This window comes from Magallana gigas, chromosome 2 (assembly GCF_963853765.1).
Source record: "Magallana gigas chromosome 2, xbMagGiga1.1, whole genome shotgun sequence".
NCBI classification, from domain to species: domain Eukaryota; kingdom Metazoa; phylum Mollusca; class Bivalvia; order Ostreida; family Ostreidae; genus Magallana; species Magallana gigas.
In genome coordinates, this window is record NC_088854.1 from 15,170,079 (window position 1) to 15,190,382 (window position 20,304).

The window sequence follows — 20,304 nt, forward strand, 5'->3', positions numbered from 1 at the left end:
AACAATAAACGTTCATTTAAATTCCGAGTAGGTACACAAGATCACCGAGGATAAAATTTCAAATTAAAAAACATTGTGTTTTGGGGTTTTCTTGCCTTATACGAAGAGTTTGCTTGAGGTTACTATTCTGAGATGCTTTCATCTGAAGACAAGAGAACGTTTGCCAACAAACTTCAGCGACTAAAAGGGGATTTGGAGTACTTCATTTGGAGAATTGAAACTTCCTCTAGTGACGTCACAGAGACGGACAAGACACGGTACTGTAGATTGATCATCGAAATCATGGAATTCGTGGTAAAAAGGATAGAAAATGTAAGTACTTGTATTGATTATGATAGCTGGACATTTGCTATCTACTGGTAAATCACACGGAAAATCAAACACCTGTATGTTCGTATTCATGATTATGTTAATGTAGCTACCACCTGAAGTTAGTATGCCAGAAATGAAATACAAAACATGGGATTCGACTATGCAGAATCTTGAAAGGGAAAACGCAAATCTCAAAGACAAGTTAGACGGCGAAAAGAAAAAGACCAGGGTTTGATTTACTTGAAAATAAGAAAACAGAAAAGAAATTAATTTTATTTCACCAGGTTTTAAATTTCTGTGGATTTTTAAAGTTTGGTTTCTTTTTATTTTCTTTCTTTACAAAGCAAGACGTATAATTTTTGTATTTATAGAAACTCCGAGAAAGCCAGATAACCAAAGGACAGTATTCCTTGCAGCTGGACGAATTATAACTAAAAATCAGTAAATTAGAAGAAGAATTAGACAAAGAGAGGACCAAATCTAAAACAAATACCTTGCCGTTTTGGCAAAACATGACAAAGACGAACACGCCAAGAAAGTTGATCGATAATGAAAAACAGAAACCAAGTAAGCGGGAAGTTGAACTGGAGTCAGAAAAGGAAAAGCTGAAAACCCAGATACAAGAACAAAACCACTGCATCCAAAATCTTGAGATCGAAAGAAAGAATCTGTATGACAGGTGTGTCATTTGTATGTTCAACTGAAAAGGGAAAAAATAAATACTCATTTTCCTCTTATTGATAAACAACGATTCAAAATTTATCTTTCAAATAATTATATGGTTCAAGCAACGCACATGGTCCGTCCCTATGAATACATATTTTTTTTCATAAATTCTTTTTGAAGTGTTTTTGCAAAGTTGTTTATAATTGCAGTAGACGACTAATCGTTTTTTTGTTGTTGGTTTTATTGAAATGTAGATAGTATAGTTTTAAGACGTGTAATTTATCGTTGTCCAAAATAACGAAAATAAGGCTGTTTTCAATAAAAAAAACTTGTTAATAAACTATAGAAAGGGTTTGTCCGTAACTACATTGTAATATGTTTAATTTTCGTTATTTATGATGTTATGATCTTCTGCGATTGGGAAACAACGTGAATGTAGATCTACAGAATCAAATCATGTCTTATCATTTCCAGATTGAGTAAACTGTCCTTCAGTAATACAGCATCAAAAGATGAAACAGAGGAAGCTCTTGAGCCTTTCCCGCCTGTATTGCCGTCCATGGCCACTCGATACTCGGACCTCTTTGTTAATGGGTGGACCACAGCTTACAAGACGCTGACCTCTGTTGTGATGAGTGACCATAAAGTCACCCAGCTGCTGCTACAGTGTCTTACAGTGCGTAAATATCGTACAAGGAAACCATTAAAATCTGATCAAGGCATAAGTTACCTAACTGTATGACACTGCAAGAAATAACTATATGTTTACAAATCACTGTGTTTTTATGATTGCGCTAGTGTACGATAGACTTATATACGTATCTTAATAGTCTTTAGAGGAATTTTATGGAGGGTGAGGGGTATTTCATTTCTAAATCCTCGTTTACAGAACGCCTTTAGCATTTGCAAAACCAAAGCAGAACAACAGAGGCGTATACTCCAAGATGAAAATCTGACAGAAGGTCTGTCAAACCCGGCTTTTATTCAAGATAACCCGCGACAAATTATGGAGATGCAAATCAAAAATGCATCGGAGATAATCCCTGAGATTACAAAGGTTCGATTCGTTTAACCAAACTTTGCAACAACAAAAAAAATCCCCCAAATCACGGTTGTAAACGCTTTATGATTTTAGGTGGGTGGTATACATTAATTGTCATTTGCTGACAAATTCTTCTTTTTCCCAACAGATTTGTCGTGACAAGATTCCACTGTTAGGTTCATATCCACCGGAAGTGGCAAAATACGTCGACGACTGTGTCGACCTCTGTTGGTCTATGGTCATTCAGAGCCCGCTATTTCATCTTTCCTGGGCTTCACCCCACGGAGAGATGGTGGACACATCAAAGTATACGTTTTACAGAACGAGCGGCCACTATGTGGATTATGTGGTGTGGCCGGTGTTGCTTGACTGTGAAGGTGGTACAGTAGTATCCAAAGGCGTTGTACAGGGACGAAACTAATTACATGACCAGAACGTTGATAATTTTCCCGTGAAATGTAACACCGACTACCGGTCATTGAAGAAATCATATCTATACATGTTCATGTAGTTTCAATACACAACCAAGTCATATTCTGTAGTTTTAAATGTCGAATAAAGATATGAAAATTACTAATGAGATATTTTGAAAAATTTAGATCATACTGAAACATTAGTATTTTTAAAAAGTCTTTATTAAAGCCCATGTCAAATGCATTATTTCACACTTTGTTTTTATATTGTGTATTTGAATTCCTTTGAAACATCTGAAGCGGATCATGAGTTCTATTATTTCGACTCGTCAAAATGTTTGTCGCATTAGAAACGATTGAGAAAGCGGATTGACTTGTACTGAAGAATGAGTGTCCAATGTACTGGAAAAGGATGAAGAATTTTAACGTATTTTGGGTTATTATGATTTGGTTAATCGGTAGTGGTAAGTACAGATACAAGAAATTCTTGATCATTTTTAAAACCAAACTTTTTTTCTAATAGCTTTTTGAGGGCATTATTAAAAAATTAAATTTAAATTAAATGTGCCGATTTACATGTAGTAACATAAAGAATCTCTGAATTGTAGGCGAAGGAACTTGTTCGTTTCCCTTTAGTGGTACTTGGCACAGCAGTAACTATGACAGCATGGTGTTTTCCAGTTCTGGTCTTTACATATCCGGTTTAATGTTTACCGGCACATCGATTGTCGGTAGCGGGTGGGAGTGTTATTTAAACTCTGGAAATAGATATGTTGCAAAGTATGGCAATTCAAAATAATTCAAATTTGAGAGAAAAAAAATCAAATACATTTACAAGGTTAATCTTTACTATTTTTATTCCATTTTTAGAACTAATATTACGATTACCCTGAATACCGGTGGAACACCCCACTACGTCTACACATGTTTTGTTTTCACCTCTGTAAATGCGTATTCCTACTACTATTACCAAAACACACGTAAGTGCATAATTTACAACTGATCATGACCATTCAAAATGCTATGCACTTCAAGCTTTTCGATTATCTCAGCAAACACATATACACACATGTAATTTAGCCTCTTCGTTTCAGCCGCCGAGAGTCTCTTTGGAAATGAACGCATTGTGGCATATACAACAGGAACTACCGTAACTTCCGATGACGTTTGTAGAAACGTTAACGTACCGTCAGCAGCCGAGTATAACGTCATGGTGCAAAGTGGTATAATAAGATTGAATTCGCTGACTGAACATTTTTTTATTTCATTAATAAAAAATATTTTGCATTCTCCGGGAGTAACTTTTTCATATAGAATTTTCATGATTTTAAAACAGGGCAAGAACTGAACGCAAAAACTAACATCGGGGAGGTGATGTTTGCCAACTTCCATTACCTGTACAATGACGGTGTGTCGGACAAATGCGGTACCGGGACCTCCCAAAGCATGCTGACCATCTGTACGGACAGACAGACGCTCACGTTCGACTACACCAAATGCAGCGACTTAATGATGTACTCTAGTAAGCCTATATTAAATGTGTTAATGAAGAAAACTCAGTGATATTGAATATTATTTTCGTTTGGACCAATGAAAAGATTCTTGCGATCCGTTGATTATTAAAATACGGTATAAGTCTAACTCTTTTACGTGACTGTAAAGATATTAGATAAACGCATATTTTTCTACGTGTATACTTGTTTAGGCGGGGGCGTGCTAGGATCAGTGGCCACCATCGTATCGGGTTCCACGTACTACACCACCGTGTACAACTTTGACAGTACGGTTGACGGCGTCGATACTTTTAGGTTTACCTGCATTGTAAGAGTGCTAAATATCTCTTTTACTAATTAACAATTTGTAACCGTCATGGACCAAAGGACTCATTAAAAAATTTTAATTAAGTAGTGGAGGACGTCTACAAAATTTTGATTTTCTTTTAATTTATTATTTCGTTGTTGATATTTTATTGTTTAATAGAAGACAAAAACAACTCTGGTCTCTCTTTCAGGCGGCCGCTACCTCTGGGGCCCATGTGAGCGCCACCATCCTCCCTAAATCATGTACCGCCTCCCAGAGCCCCACGGTCATGCCGGCTAGTGGCGGGATATTCACTCTGGTGGCTAATAGTAAGTCCACAATTTATGAATGTTAACCAGTCATTCAAATTATCTTCTATTTATAAGCATTTTTCAAGAGCCCGTTTGTTATGGGAGTTGAAACATGTTAATTCGTAAAAGACGAAGCAAAAAAAAAACATAAAAAAACCAAAAAAAAAAAAACCAAACAAACAAAAAAACAAAACAAAAAACCCAATAGATTTTAGATGTGTTTGCCTTTTTTAAATTAAGCGATACATTATTTTTTCTGTTTCTAGGTACATGCGGTATGTATGCTATATGCGTGGTTTTCTGACCATAGGGCATATTTAAGTGTGATTGTGGGGTACATTTGGTTATATATGACCAAATGTACCCCACAATCACACTTAAATATGTTATTTCACTAAAAGAATACACTTTTGAACAACTTTGGAAGGTCGTATTTTGTCATTTTAGAAATAAAATTTATGCTTTATAGATTTTATTTATATTCATTTGATAGAAAAAATGTGCAATTTAAAATCATTACACATTTTTATATATTTTTGGTTTTAATGAGTAAATGTTTTTAAAACACTTAAAATACATAGAATTTATTCGGTATAATCTAAGTTAAATTATTGAGATCAATACATGCACCTTTAGTAGAGGCCTGACATAGCACTATCAACGCCTTTCTACTTCAATTGCACTGAGCACTTGGTTTTTGTTTTCTAAAAGGTGTCTCTTTTGTATCACAGATATACACACTGTATGTTTGTAATATGGGCATCCCAGTTATATAGGATAGAGATTCAAAGAATTCTTAGATATTTTTAAGCAAACCGTATTGGATGTGACGACAAAATTTACCTTTCACCATTTCAAGCAAAAGAGTCCACCCACTTTTTCGAACACGTGTTACTGTCACGTGGTATTGCCACTGAAAACAACCTCTACCATTACCAATCAAATTAGCAGCATCACTAACTTGACCTCTGCGATTTCGAACATTTCAGCCCTCACCCCCACCGTTGATAACAGTGATGGCGTTGATTTGGCCCCCATTATCGGAGGAATCATCGGTGCCATTGTTCTCATCGCCATCATTGTCATCCTGTTGTGTATTCGACACCACAAGATTAAGCGGCGAAAGCAAGAGATCATAGACAAAAGAATGAAAATATGGAAAATTAGAAGCACTGAAGACGGTATATTGTCTGAGTTGATTTTAAATATGCTTCTTAATAATTGAACTTTTTGCATAATATTTTTGCTTTGATTTTTTCTATATATTACGAGCATATACAAGTAGTATATAGAGTTTTTATCCAGATTTCTATGATGACGATTTTCTCAACGAAACGTCTATGAAATTGGACTGCAGTCAATCTGATAACCCCGAACTGCCTGTGCTAAAGTCTTCCTCCAGTGGGACGAAACTCTCCCAGAGGAATCAAAAAGATCCTGCAGAGACAGGTGTGTTTATGTAGCCTTTAGAAGGCAATACAGGTATATGATACAGATTACTATACCTTTTATTTCGGTTACAGTGATCGTAATTTAGACGCCATTCTATTTCAGATTCTTTTGCGACCCACCTGGAACAAAGATTGGAAAATCCCATGAGAGAGAAATCCTTTCATGTAGAGACACACAGGAATAAAGACAAGATTTCCGACCTCTTATCCGCCCCGGGAAAGCGCACTGAACACATGCCGTGGAAAACTGGGAGAAGCGCAAATATTATGGAATATTCCTTAGAAAGGGGATTTCCATCCAAACCAGGTTCTAAGACCAGTAGGAGCTATACAACACTACAATCAAAGCAAAGTACCGCCTCATCTGAATTTGGATCCATGCACCCCAAAAATCGGAAGTACTCCAGATCAGCACTGGATCTCAATAGAAGTCTAACTGCTGCAGGGAACCAGTTTAAATCGGAGTCGAACGTTTATGCCAAGGTGAAGTCTCTTACTGAGAAAAGCTTGTCAAGAGAATTGACGGCTATAAAAGAAGTACCACGTAAACCAACGCCAAATTACATGAAACCTATTCGATCGAAAACTGCGATTTCGATCAACAAAGAGCGAGCAAAGTCTCGACACAGTTTATCTCGTCGCTTTGATTCAAAATCTCGAATTTTAATAACTAGGAATAAGTCGCGAATGCACCATGATAGTATACCAACAAATATAAAAGGGAGTCGCAAGGCAAAGACGCCAAGAGAACAAGTGATGTCGCGGGCAAAATCGAAATTAATGAGAGAAAATACAAAGTCATGGAGGGTGGCAGAAAAAATGATGCCAAACCCTACACCCGCGGACGAGAAGTCATTTGTGCAGTCCCTGAGATCCACGTATCCCCCACTCAAACCTAAAAAGAAGAAAAAACCCAACAAAACGCTCGTTAAGAAGGTGAAAACCCCGTATGGCATTGTTCATGTTGATGTTTCCCAAAAACGTACAACGTCTATAATGTCGTTAGACCATCTAAAGGGCCTTGTGCATGTAGAGAGACGGAAGGTTCCCTCTCGCTCTCAGGTTGATGTCATTCATCGGAATAGTAGAAGTAAAACTATGATTGTCGATGGCACTTGGATTGCGCAAGGTAAAAACCCATACCTTACCTAAAGTTGAATCGGGGTAGTTCACAGGCCGTTAAAATGTTAAAACATAAGAACTGTTTTCTATTTTCTTCACTTTCATTCATAATCATATATTTACAAGAAGTTTTTTTTCCTTCTATTTCTTAGGGAATCTGATTGTGTTTATACATGTACTACTATTGACAAAAACGAAGCAAAGTTAATTGTTAATGTAAATATGTAAGATGAGATAGAATTTAAATGCCTTCTTTAACAAAAAAAAAAATATCATAATGTTATTCATGGGGGCTATATATGAGGGTAGCAATCATTGCAAAATAGAAATTAACCGCTTGACGCTGGTTTTGTATTTATTCTGCAATTATTGCTACTTATAAACTACCGGAGAATTTTTTTCAGACAATTACAGTCCTTTTATTTCTTAATTCGTATTTCTTTTATTTCTACAGGTTTCGGAATTGATGGCCAGAAAGGAGCAAAAAAGTCCACAGACTCCGAGTACTATTCAAGTACTGATGAACTAATACTTAATTAGTCATCAATAAATAATTACCCAGTTTAATATTGGTACTTGTAATTGTATTTTGTAGAGGGAGAATCACAGATAATAGAAATACTAGTATGTAAACAAGAACGCAATCAATTTTAGCTCACCTGAGCTGAAAGCTCAAGTGAGCTATTCTGATCACATTTTGTCTGTCGTCCGTCCGTCCGTCCGTCCGTCCGTCTGTCCGTCTGTCCGTAAACTTCTCACATTTTCAACATCTTCTCAAGAACTACTAGGCCAATTTCAACCAAACGTGGCACAAATCATCCTTAGGCAAAGGGGATTCAAAGTTGTGAAAATTAAGGGTCACACCCGTTTTCAAGGGGAGATAAATAGAAATTAATGAAGAATTTCGAGAAATTTTCAAAAATCTTCTTCTCAAGAACCAGAAAGCCAGGAAAGCTGAAACTTGTGTGGAAGCATCCTCAGGTAGTGTAGATTAAAAGTTGTGAAATTCATGACCCCCGGGGGTAGGGTGGGGCAACAATGGGGGGGGGGGGGGGTCGAAGTTTTACATAGGAATATATAGAGTAAATCTTTAAAAATCTTCTTCTCAGAAACTAAACAGCCAGGAAAGCTGAAACTTGTGTGGAAGCATCGTCAGGTAGTGTAGATTCAAAGTTGTGAAATTCATGACCCCCGGGGGTAGGGTGGGGCCACAATGGGGGGTCGAAATTTTACAAAGGAATATATAGAGTAAATATTTAAAAATCTTCTTCTCAGAAACTAAACAGCCAGGAAAGCTGAAACTTGTGTGGAAGCATCCTCAGGTAGTGTAGATTCAAAGTTGTGAAAATCATGACCCCCGGGGGTAGGGTGGGGCCACAATGGGGGGTCGAAGTTTTACATAGGAAAATATAGAGTAAATATTTAAAAATCTTCTTCTCAGAAACTAATCAGCCAGGAAAGCTGAAACATGTGTGGAAGCATCCTCAGGTAGTGTAAATTCAAAGTTGTGAAAATCATGATCCCTGGGGGTAGGGTGAGGCCACATTTGGGGGGCGTGTTAAAATTTTACATAGAAATATATAGAGAAAATCTTTAAAAATCTTCTCAGAAACTAATCAGCCAGGAAAGCTGAAACTTGTGTGGAAGCATCCTCAGGCAGTGTAGATTCAAAGTTGTGAAAATCATGATCCCTGATGGTAGGGTGGGGCACAATGGGGGGTCGAAGTTTTACATAGGAATATATAGAGTAAATATTTAAAAATCTTCTTCTCAGAAACTAATTAGCCAGGAAAGCTGAAACTTGTGTGGAAGTATCCTCAGGTAGTGTAGATTCAAAGTTGTGAAAATCATGATCCCTGGGGGTAGGGTGAGGCCACATTGGGGGGGGGTGTTTGTTAAAGTTTTACATAGGAATATATAGAGTAAATCTTTAAAAATCTTCTCAGAAACTAATCAGCAAGATGATTCTTTATAATTGGCTCCAGGACAATTCCTTGGCCTCACAAGAAGGTTCAGAGTTTTATGCAGCTAAATATCCCATATATAAACAATTGTAAAGGATCTTTTTGAGAACTGCAATACTCAACATGTGATATGACTATAAAATTGAAGCAGGCAGCTATTTTTTCATTAGAATCTTTTTGTATTACTGTATTGAGTTATTGCCGTTGATTTATTGATTCTGGATTATTTTAATTAATGCATCCACTGTTAACCAATTATTAGGTCTTTCCACCTTTCAGGTGAAAGACCTCTTGTTTTCTTTATGTTTTTAGGTCTTTCCACCTTTCAGGTGAAAGACCTCTTGTTTTCTTTATGTTTTTTCTTCTTCTTCTTCTTTTTTTCTATTTAGCTCGGGGTGACTTTTTTATTATTAGAGTTATCCAAACAATTTAAACTTTATGTAATTGCACATTAAAAGTTATGGTACCAATTGACCCTGTGTCAAAGAACTCCCAGAACTTGCAGAGTTATTGCCCTTTGAGAAGGAAATGCTTGTTATCGCTACTCCTCTGAAACCATAAGAGATAGAGATTGGGAACTTTTACCAATGTCTTCATTACACTTAGAGGGTTCTTCAATCTATTCATACCAAAAGGATCTGAGCCCCCCTTGTAGTAGTTATTGCCCCTGAAAGTATTTAAATTTCCATAAAATCACTTCCAACTTTTTTTATTATTTATCATAGAGACTTCGGACCACTTGGGATGGAAGCGTCTACCTTGGCCGAACAAAATGACATAAAGGTCAAAGATCAAGGTCATTTGAGAAGCTGTTAATTAATGAGTTTTTATATCTCTTTTGTTTAGGGTGGTGGAGAAAAACTTTTTTATGGATGTAGTAGGACATCTTAAGCCATTTTAAAATATAGCCCCTTGGCTCATACCTTTGAATAATTACAGAGTTATAGCCCCTTTTGTACGAAATGCTTGTTATCGCTACTCCTCTAAAACCATAAGAGATAGAAATATTGAACTTTTACCATTGTCTCTAGTACACTTGGAGGGTTCTTCAATCTATTCATACCGAAAGGATCTGAGGCCCCCTTATAGCAGTTATTGCCCCTGAAAGTATTGAAACTTCCATAAAATCATTTCCAACTTTTTTACTATCTATCATATAGAGTTCGGACCACTTGGAATAGAAGCGTCTACCTTGGCCGAACAAAATGACATAAAGGTCAAAGGTCAACGTCATTTGGAAGTCTGTTAATTGATGAAATTTCATATTATTTGAAATACAGAATTATAGTAAGGGTTTCAATAGCTTGCTGGATTGCGCAATAAGGTATTAAATTGGGTCAGCCAGGTATCACATTAAGTCCTGTGGTTACTCAAGTGGAACTTGTTTTTACTGTCAACCCATTCATTTTGTACAAAGACAGCTAGCCTCTAGAACACTCTCTTCTATTGTTAGGTTTACTGTTTATATGCTGTGTAAAGAATATTCACTTGGCTCAGTTTTGTTCATAGTAAGTGGAAAAAAATTCAGAAAAGTAATTTAATAAATCTTTACGTTATATACAACATGGAATTCTTAAAGAAATGGCTTGATAATAATCTTTAAAAACCATTTATCAATTAATGGCTTCGTGGTTTTCCCATTTTATAGTAAAACATGTATCATAGGTATAATAATGTTTTGTATACCTTATTGAGCAATCTAGCAATTCATTAAAAATAGTAGGTGGAAAGACCTCTAATTGTTCTCGAACAATTAGCCTACTAGTTTCTTCTTCTTCTTCTTCTTTTTTTCTATTTAGCTCGGGGTGACTTTTTTATTATTAGAGTTATCCAAATAATTTAAACTTTATGTAATTGCACATTAAAAGTTATGGTACCAATTGACCCTGTGTCAAAGAACTCCCAGAACTTGCAGAGTTATTGCCCTTTGAGAAGGAAATGCTTGTTATCGCTACTCCTCTGAAACAATAAGAGATAGAGATTGGGAACTTTTACCAATGTCTTCATTACACTTAGAGGGTTCTTCAATCTATTCATACCAAAAGGATCTGAGCCCCCCTTGTAGTAGTTATTGCCCCTGAAAGTATTTAAATTTCCATAAAATCACTTCCAACTTTTTTATTATTTATCATAGAGATTTCGGACAACTTGGGATGGAAGCGTCTACCTTGGCCGAACAAAATGACATAAAGGTCAAAGATCAAGGTCATTTGAGAAGCTGTTAATTAATGAGTTTTTATATCTCTTTTGTTTAGGGTGGTGGAGAAAAACTTTTTTATGGATGTAGTAGGACATCTTCAGCCATTTTAAAATATAGCCCCTTGGCTCATACCTTTGAATAATTACAGAGTTATAGCCCCTTTTGTACGAAATGCTTGTTATCGCTACTCCTCTAAAACCATAAGAGATAGAAATATTGAACTTTTACCATTGTCTTCAGTACACTTGAGGGTTCTTCAATCTATTCATACCGAAAGGATCTGAGGCCCCCTTATAGCAATTATTGCCCCTGAAAGTATTGAAACTTCCATAAAATCATTTCCAACTTTTTTACTATCTATCATAGAGAGTTCGGACCACTTGGAATAGAAGCCTCTACCTTGGCCAAACAAAATGACATAAAGGTCAAAGGTCAACGTCATTTGGAAGTCTGTTAATTGATGAAATTTCATATTATTTGAAATACAGAGTTATAGTAAGGGTTTCAATAGCTTGCTGGATTGCGCAATAAGGTATTAAATTGGGTCAGCCAGGTATCACATTAAGTCCTGTGGTTACTCAAGTGGAACTTGTTTTTAAAGTCAACCCATTCATTTTGTACAAAGACAGCTAGCCTCTAGAACACTCTCTTCTATTGTTAGGTTTACTGTTTATATGATTGTGTAAAGAATATTCACTTGGCTCAGTTTTGTTCATAGTAAGTGGAAAAAAATTCAGAAAAGTAATTTAATAAATCTTTACGATATATACAACATGGAATTCTTAAAGAAATGGCTTGATAATAATCTTTAAAAACCATTTATCAATTAATGGCTTCGTGGTTTTCCCATTTTATAGTACAACATGTATCATAGGTATAATAATGTTTTGTATACCTTATTGAGCAATCTAGCAATTCATTAAAAATATTAGGTGGAAAGACCTCTAATTGTTCTCGAACAATTAGCCTACTAGTTGTGATGATTATTTTTATACAATAATAAATATTCAATGTATATAAGTTGTTCTGCATAAGTAGTTTTGGGTTAGGCCGGATTAGTTTGTTTATTTTTGATTTCCAATTTTTAGATACTATGAATTATTTTAGGCCGGTGTAATGAAGAATAATGACCCCCGTAGAATAATGACCGGGGGTCATTTTTCGACGTAGAATAATGACCCCCCGGTCATTATTCTACGCAGAAAAATGACCCCCCGGTCATTATTCTACGTAGAAAAATGACCCCTTTGCCTGAAGAATAAGTGTCAATTTCATAAAAATGAACACACTCCACATGAAGAAAAGTGACCCCTGTAGAATAATGACCCCCTTGTAGATTTAAGTTTTTCAGTATGTTTTTTAGTATTTGTGAAATAGTCTTTACACTATTGTAATTTTTACTGCTGCAGTTTACAGAAAGTAACAAAAATTATAATCTATATTTAAATAAACTCAAAGTGAAAGAAGGGGTATAGCTTAGAAAATAAAAATCCTTCCGTTATAACAAGACATTGACGTATTGCATCTGGGAATGGTTAACATCTTAAAGGGGCATGGTCACGATTTTAGTCAAAAACATTTTCCGATCTTAATATTCACAATGCTTTAGTAAGGCATTTTTAATAGGCAACCAAATTTGAGTGTCATTTGTTGAGTTATAAGCAAGTTATAGAGCTTGCAATTCTTCGCTATGTAAACAAAGCTTTTGTTTACATTTTGAATGATGTAGTGAACATTCTAATTTTAGACCTAATGAATGTGTTAAACGTAAGGAACTGTTTATTTATGCTTAAAATGAATAAGAAGATAGACAAATCAGCTTGAAAAAGATTTTTTACTGGTATATTGAACCTATGTAAACAACAACAGGGAACGAGCCTTGTTTACATGACAAAGAATTGTGAGCCCTGCATCTTGCTTATAACTTTACAATTGACCCTCAAATTTCAGTAAAAATGCTTTCCTTAAGCATTGTAAATAATGAAAACAGAAAAATAGAATTTGATCAAAATCGTGACCATGCCCCTTTAACAATTACATTTTCATATATCTATGGTGTTCCGATAGGGCCACTCCGACCTTAGGGTGTAAAGACGATAGTGCGAAGGCAAAGGACCAAACGTGCGAAGATACGACGACGAAGCGCGAAGATGTGATTCCTAAAGTGCGACAGTGCGAAGGCGAAGGAGCGATACTACTTTCGCCCCTTCCCAACTTCGCACTCTAACCTTCGCATCTTCGCACTTTCGCCTTCGCCGTTTTTGATTGCATTCAGCAAGTCTCGGTCGATTACATAGAATTTAATGCAGGCACCGTACTCGCCAAGGTTTTTCGATTAGTCCAGGCTATTATTGGTACGCATGCGCTAGGCCATCGCGCTTACTATGCTGTTTATAAATATTTTAATGAGTACATGTGACATATATGTTTACCAGTGCTGGCTATGCCTAATCATTATATACTCCACACAAAATTTAATGTCCACCATAATGTGTACATATGCACTTCCACCTGTTTACCGTGGACCAAACACAGTAACATTCTAATTTCATTATGCGACACTCCTTGCTCATGCATGGATCTAGAGGGGGGAGAGGGTGTCCCAGGGAAAATTCAATATTAATAATTTCACGTAGTAAAAGGGGAGAGGGGATCCGGACCCTATCCCCCTGGATAATTTAATTTTATTAATTTTATAAAAAATAAAATTTCCAAAATATGCCTCGGAACCCTTAAACAATAGAGAGCTCCGCAATTATAAAACATAGGTAATCACAGATTACAAAGCTCACCGAGACGAGGCATCACCTTTATGAGGCATCACCTTTATGAGATCACCTATCATATTAAATGAAAACCATCCTTTATGATCTTGAATATTTATGGATTCTGTTTTTACACATTATCGTATATCATCTGTTTAAAAATTGTATAATAATTATATGATCATATGTTAATCAATACAATGATATAAAATTAGAAATTGCATCCTATCATACTTACAATATATATCATATAATACCATAAAATACCATACAAAAATTGTGAAATATGATATTGTAACGTATGATATGGCATTGTATTGTGTTATACATTATTGTATTTGATCAAATAATACAATATCATAAAACATATTACAATATTATTACTTATTAGGTTAGTTACTGACTCACTACGGAAATATATTGGGTTGATCAATCTCATAGATGGCGAGGCGAACTAACCTAATAAGTGTTTTGTTTTCTTGAGGACTATCAAGCGACATATTTATTCACAAATATCGATAATCTACGCAAAGCCATGTACAAAATGCCTTACATCTCATCGTTAACTCATTTAAACTCTCCAAAAATTTCAATCTCACCTAACAAATACTCTTTCAAAATCTTTGCTTCACCCATGTTTACTTACAATGTTTTGTTGCTATTCAATTTTAAATGTTTTCTCCCTTTCCTCTGCAGAGATTTGAGCAAATTTCGACGCTGCCATTTTGTTCTGCTCCAGACAAAACAATGTGACGTCAATATTCTAAGGGCAACTACTCTAATTTTAAAGAATTGCAAAGGGCAACTACTCCAAATACTTTAAGAACTTACGGCATGCAGTTTATGTCTAAAATACTATGAAATGTCGAAATGAGTAAGCGAAGCGTCGACCAATGACGGCCATATTGCCTAATATTATTTTTCACAGAACAATATAGAGATATATGAGGAAATCACGTGCTATGTTTAAACCAATGAGAATGTGACATTTCAGTCCAAGGGAAAACAAAATATTATATGAAACAATATCATTTTTCAATAATACATTACATGTATAACATTGAAACATGTGTTATTATATTGTATAATATAGTATGATATTGTATTGTATGATACTGTATCATATTTGATAGATAATATGATATTGTATTATATGATACAATATAATTTTATACAACATTGTATCATATCAAATGATACAATTTCATAGGAGTAATATAAAATATTATATAATACAATTATATTATACATATTGTATCATATGATACAATAATATATATTACAACATCATAAAATACAATTTCATGTGATATTATAATATGTCATATAAACCAATATCATATTATACAATATCATATGATACGATATTTTATAATATAACAATATCATATATACAATTTAATTTGATATAATTCTATATTACAGAAACAAATATCATATTATACAATACTGTAGGATACAATATCATAGAATATACAATATTATATCATAGGATGCAATATTATATATTGCAATATCATATTTCATAGTATCATGTGATTAAATAATTAATAAAACAATATGATATTATACAATATTGTATCATAATATACAATACTATACAGAACAATATCATGATACAATATCATATCATAAAATATCAAATAAAATGATACAATATTATATTGTATCATATAACGTTTTACAATATAACATATGGTATTATATTGTGTCCTATTTAATAATAGTTTTTCATATCATACAATAATATATCATAGGAATCATGTTATATCATTTAACAACAACCACATCTATCTATCAAGCAGGTTTGGGTAAGGTAGGATATTTCTTTAGCAACCTTGATAATGGAGATCAGGCTCTGCATCTGAAGCAACCTCTGCGTTTCATTTATAATATAGTTAAATAAACTATGCAAGCTATCATCTATAAAACACGTGACCTGTTGCGAAAAACTAAACCTCAATAGCATCATAAACGTATGGCTCAGATTCAGCATATAAGCCTGTCAGGTGCATCAGTATCATAAGACGCACCATCCAAGTTTGGTGAAGTTAGGACCAGTAATAACTAAGATATCATCATCAGAGGGCACCAGCAATTAAAACCTTTACCTCCTCAAGCATCCCCAACCGATGGCTCTGATTCAGCATCCATGCCTGTCAGGTGCATCTGTATCATAAGACTCACCATCCATTCGATTAGGTGAAGTTAACAAGTTTGGTGAAGATAGGACAAGTAATAGCTCAGATACAGGACCTACACCAAAAACTTTCACCAGCTTCGGACGCCGACGCCGGGAGTATAGCATAAGCTCCACTTGATTTCATCTCGGTGAGCTAAAAAGGCGAAAGCGCGAAGATTCGAAGGCGAGAGTGCGAAGTTGCAAAGGCGAAGAAGCGATAGTAGTATCACTTCTTCGCCTTAGCAACTTAGCACTTTCATCTTCGTATCTTCGCGCTTCGCCGTCGCATCTTTAACCGGGTTTTCCAACGGAAAAATCCGGTTATTAAAATGGTGAAAATGGCGGGCGGGCGGGCGGATTGGCGGGCGGGCGGCTGCCAAAAGGGTACCCTCATTGTACGGATAACTCCTCCTACAGTTTTCAAGATAGGAAGTTGTTCTTTTGCAGATCAATTGTACATATATCAGAGGTGTGCATATTGCTAGGATTTTGATTTCCGATAATTTATCGAAAAATACCAGCTTTTGAACTTAGTCATTTTTTGGCAAAATGTTGCATATAGGGTACCCTCATTGTACGGATAACTCCTCCTACAGTTCTCAAGATAGGAGGTTGTTCTTCTGCAGATCAATTGTACATATATCAGAGGTGTGCATATTGCTAGGATTTTGATTTCCGATAATTTATCGAAAAAATACCAGCTTTTGAACTTAGTCATTTTTTGGCAAAATGTTGCATATAGGGTACCCTCATTGTACGGATAACTCCTCCTACAGTTCTCAAGATAGGAAGTTGTTCTTTTGCAGATCAATTGTACATATATCAGAGGTGTGCATATTGCTAGGATTTTGATTTCTGATAATTTATCGAAAAAATACCAGCTTTTGAACTTAGTCATTTTTTGGCAAAATATTGCATATAGGGTACCCTCATTGTACGGATAACTTGTCCTACAGTTCTCAAGATGGGAAGTTGTTCTTTTGCAGATCAATTGTACATATATCAGAGGTGTGCATATTGCTAGGATTTTGATTTCCGATAATTTATGAAAAAAATACTAGCTTTTGAACTTAGTCATTTTTTGGCAAAATGTTGCATAAACATGTAGGGTACTCCATTTCACTGGATAAGGGTTGACATGGATTATGGATACAGTTTACATAAAAGAAAACCCGGTTTGCTGTCACATTGACAGCTTTTCACTTGTTTATATTCTTCATATTGTTCATGAATTATACTTGCATTGAGGATTTCCACTATTACAAACTGCTGGGTATGCAAGTGCATCACGCGGAATTAATGATGGAACCAAAATTATGAAAAGTTTACTCCACAGTTAGGCATTATAACCAAGCTGAAGTTAGTAGGCACTGACTGCAGCCATTATGCCAGTAGAGGTTAACGGCCAATAAAAAAAATCGTCAAAGTACTGAGAGTACCCATACAGAAAATATATTTTACTTTACCGTCGGCATACTTTAGTAAGTTTAGTTAATATCAAGATGATTAATGCATCAATAGTTTGTATGAGCATTGGTAACTTTGGATACAATAAAGATCGTGTGATCAAAATCAAGGGGGATATAAACCCCTTACATGGGCCCTAACCTCTTATCAACGCTTTTAAAAACAATATTCTCTTATTATAATCGATCAGTGTTTATTATCTATTAAGATTAACTATAGTCAGGTACTCTTCACACATTTGCTCGAAAAGAATAAAATCTATTCATGATCACAAATACAACATTACAACAAATGTTTAGAATTTTGATGCCCATGTATTACGTAGAAGAAAAAAAAAACTAACGCAAAATGATTTTTTAAAAATCACTTTCCTCAAGAAATGTTAATAAGAAGAATTCATATTCCCACGTTACCTGTCCCCTTAGTCTTTTTCCATAAAGATATATACATGTATCATTCTAAGATTGACAATTCATTCACCAATGAATATTGCTTATATTAATACAACAATTATTCTTTCATGATTATTGTTCGTTAATTATCACACAATATCCTCATTGTGTATGAATCTTTCTGTATTTGCACCATTTCCCGCCGTATGTCGATGAGAGAAGTGACGTTACTGTTAACAGTCATTTTGTGGCAATGTAAGAGTGTTTTGTGTGTGCCTGCTACGGATATGAAAAACTATATACAGCGATTTATTTACAAATTCGGTGTTTATAACTTCAAAATCAGTTGAACATAGTGAAAAATTAAGTAATTTCAAAGTCATATCTTGGATACGGTGTAACCAATTTCTATTCATGTTTACATGGGGGGGGGGGTCTTTTTTTCTATGGGGGTCATTTTTCTTCATGTTTAACATGAAGAAAAATAACCCCTGGGTCTTTTTTCTTCAGAAAAATCCAATTATTCTTCAGCTAGGGGGGTCATTATTCTACGTCGAAAAATGACCCCCGGTCATTATTCTACGGGGGTCATTATTCTTCATTACACCGGCACATATATAGGGACAGTGTCTATTGCTTTACAATGAGCGACTGTTTGGGGTTAAACTTGAACAGGTATGGATAAGATTGAGTGTGTGGACACCCCATGCTCTCTCTAATTTTCGTGTTTTCTAACCTATGATACAGAGTGTGCGGTCATTCCTGCCCTGTATCGCATTAATACGAGTGTGTGGTCATACCTGCTCGTGGTTATTGCGGCGGAGCACTAGTGTATGGGCATCCCTCTTGGTGTTCTGGCCTTTCTAGCGCAAGTGTGCGGCACTCCCTGCTTGCATTAGGTTCAGCTGTTGGCGCAAGTGTGCGATCATCTCTGCTTGCGTTAATATTGGTACCTGTTGAGTTGCGTAGGTGTGCGGTCATCCCTGCCTGCGTAACGTTGAGTCCCTATATATGTGCAGGAGCGGTGATTAAAGTCTGCTCTAGTAAATATTGGCAGCAATCAGGGTATCCGAGTTCCAAGGAGGAAAAATGGATTTTATTTATACAGGATCTACATGTATTATTGTACATTGTCCAGATTGTTTGTATTACGACTCCATTAAGCTGACTTTATCATTCCTATTGTTCCTCAGGTGAGCGATGTGGCCCATGGGCCTCTTGTTGTAACTTGCAATCGAAAGATTTTAAAATTGTTTGATTTGTTTTATATGTTTTGTTCTTGTCTCTCCTAATTCGAATATATTTTCTCTAAGATAGTGGTTACACTTCATTTTCTATTGTAAGTAAGTCGTTGTGCTGAGAAAAAGTTTTTGGTATTTCAGCATTTTCAAAGATTTGAAAAAAAAATAACCATGCAATGATCTAAGGATCAGCCTTTTGTTTAAATTGACTTTTAAAAATCAATAATATAAAGCTATTACCGGTAGTTGTCCGTTTATTAAAATTTGAAGCATCATTATTGACTTCTTTTCAATCCACTTTGAATTGAAGTTTTAAAGGGAATATAGCTTCTTTTCAAACCACTTTGAACTAAAGTTTTTGAAAGGAATAGAGTGTAATAGGTGAACTTGTTTAAAAGCTCTTAAGCTGGATTAATGCAAACCAGGAAGACAGACAGACAGACAGACAGACAGACTGATTTTATTGTGCAAAGTTCAATACAACGACAAATAGAAATAAATCAATAGCTATCAAACTATTAACACAGTATACAAATATGTTTATAATGTAAAAGAAAACATCACAATCAGGATCACTCGTGTCAAATGGGACTATTTTAGTACATAGTATACATATATTGGACGGATATGCCATAAAATTAAAAACAATAAAAAGGAATTTTATCACATGAAAACATTTAAAAATAAGCGAAATCAATGAGTCATATTTACTCATGTATAATGAGAAAAAAATAAATATACATGTATATCCATAATCCAGTATTTTCTCTAAAATGAGAAAAATCATTTTAACAATCACAAACTAAAGATTTTATATAACATATTCATCAAATGTGATTTTTTTCTACCCTTTAACTATTTCGTACAGACTGAATCTTATGACTAGATTATAGACCAACTAGTGCATACATACATGTAGATGTACTTGAGCGATGACTTATCTAAACAACACTAGAAAACCAATCCACTACATCAG

General features: G+C 35.2%; 1 protein-coding gene across 4 annotated transcripts; it reads left to right on the forward strand.

The window, feature by feature from the left end:
• Positions 1-37: 37 nt before the first annotated feature.
• LOC105339132 (uncharacterized) lies at positions 38-7,684 on the forward strand. Of its 4 annotated transcripts, none has more exons than XM_066075210.1 (16): positions 38-312; positions 419-541; positions 684-991; positions 1,453-1,654; positions 1,868-2,035; positions 2,169-2,897; positions 3,042-3,213; positions 3,304-3,413; positions 3,528-3,656; positions 3,770-3,955; positions 4,139-4,254; positions 4,445-4,562; positions 5,534-5,725; positions 5,850-5,993; positions 6,099-7,124; positions 7,572-7,684. In XM_066075210.1, exons 6-16 carry the CDS (start codon positions 2,831-2,833, stop codon positions 7,655-7,657), a joined length of 2,346 nt encoding a protein of 781 aa, XP_065931282.1. In that variant the 5' UTR covers positions 38-312; positions 419-541; positions 684-991; positions 1,453-1,654; positions 1,868-2,035; positions 2,169-2,830; the 3' UTR covers positions 7,658-7,684. The 4 variants fall into 4 exon arrangements, with proteins under 4 accessions (XP_065931282.1, XP_065931284.1, XP_065931283.1 ...); XM_066075212.1 differs by having other exon boundaries at positions 3,042-3,171; XM_066075211.1 differs by lacking the exon at positions 1,868-2,035.
• The last annotated feature ends 12,620 nt before the right edge of the window (positions 7,685-20,304 follow it).

What these genes read in the sequence shown, in the direction of transcription:
- LOC105339132 (XM_066075210.1), top strand. Translation starts at nt 2,831, where the DNA reads ATGTACTGGAAAAGGATGAAGAATTTTAACGTATTTTGGGTTATTATG. An exon ending in CTTTTAGGTTTACCTGCATT is followed by an intron (nt 4,255 to 4,444) that starts GTAAGAGTGCTA and finishes TCTCTCTTTCAG; the next exon opens with GCGGCCGCTACCTCTGGGGC. An exon ending in AATTAGAAGCACTGAAGACG is followed by an intron (nt 5,726 to 5,849) that starts GTATATTGTCTG and finishes GTTTTTATCCAG; the next exon opens with ATTTCTATGATGACGATTTT.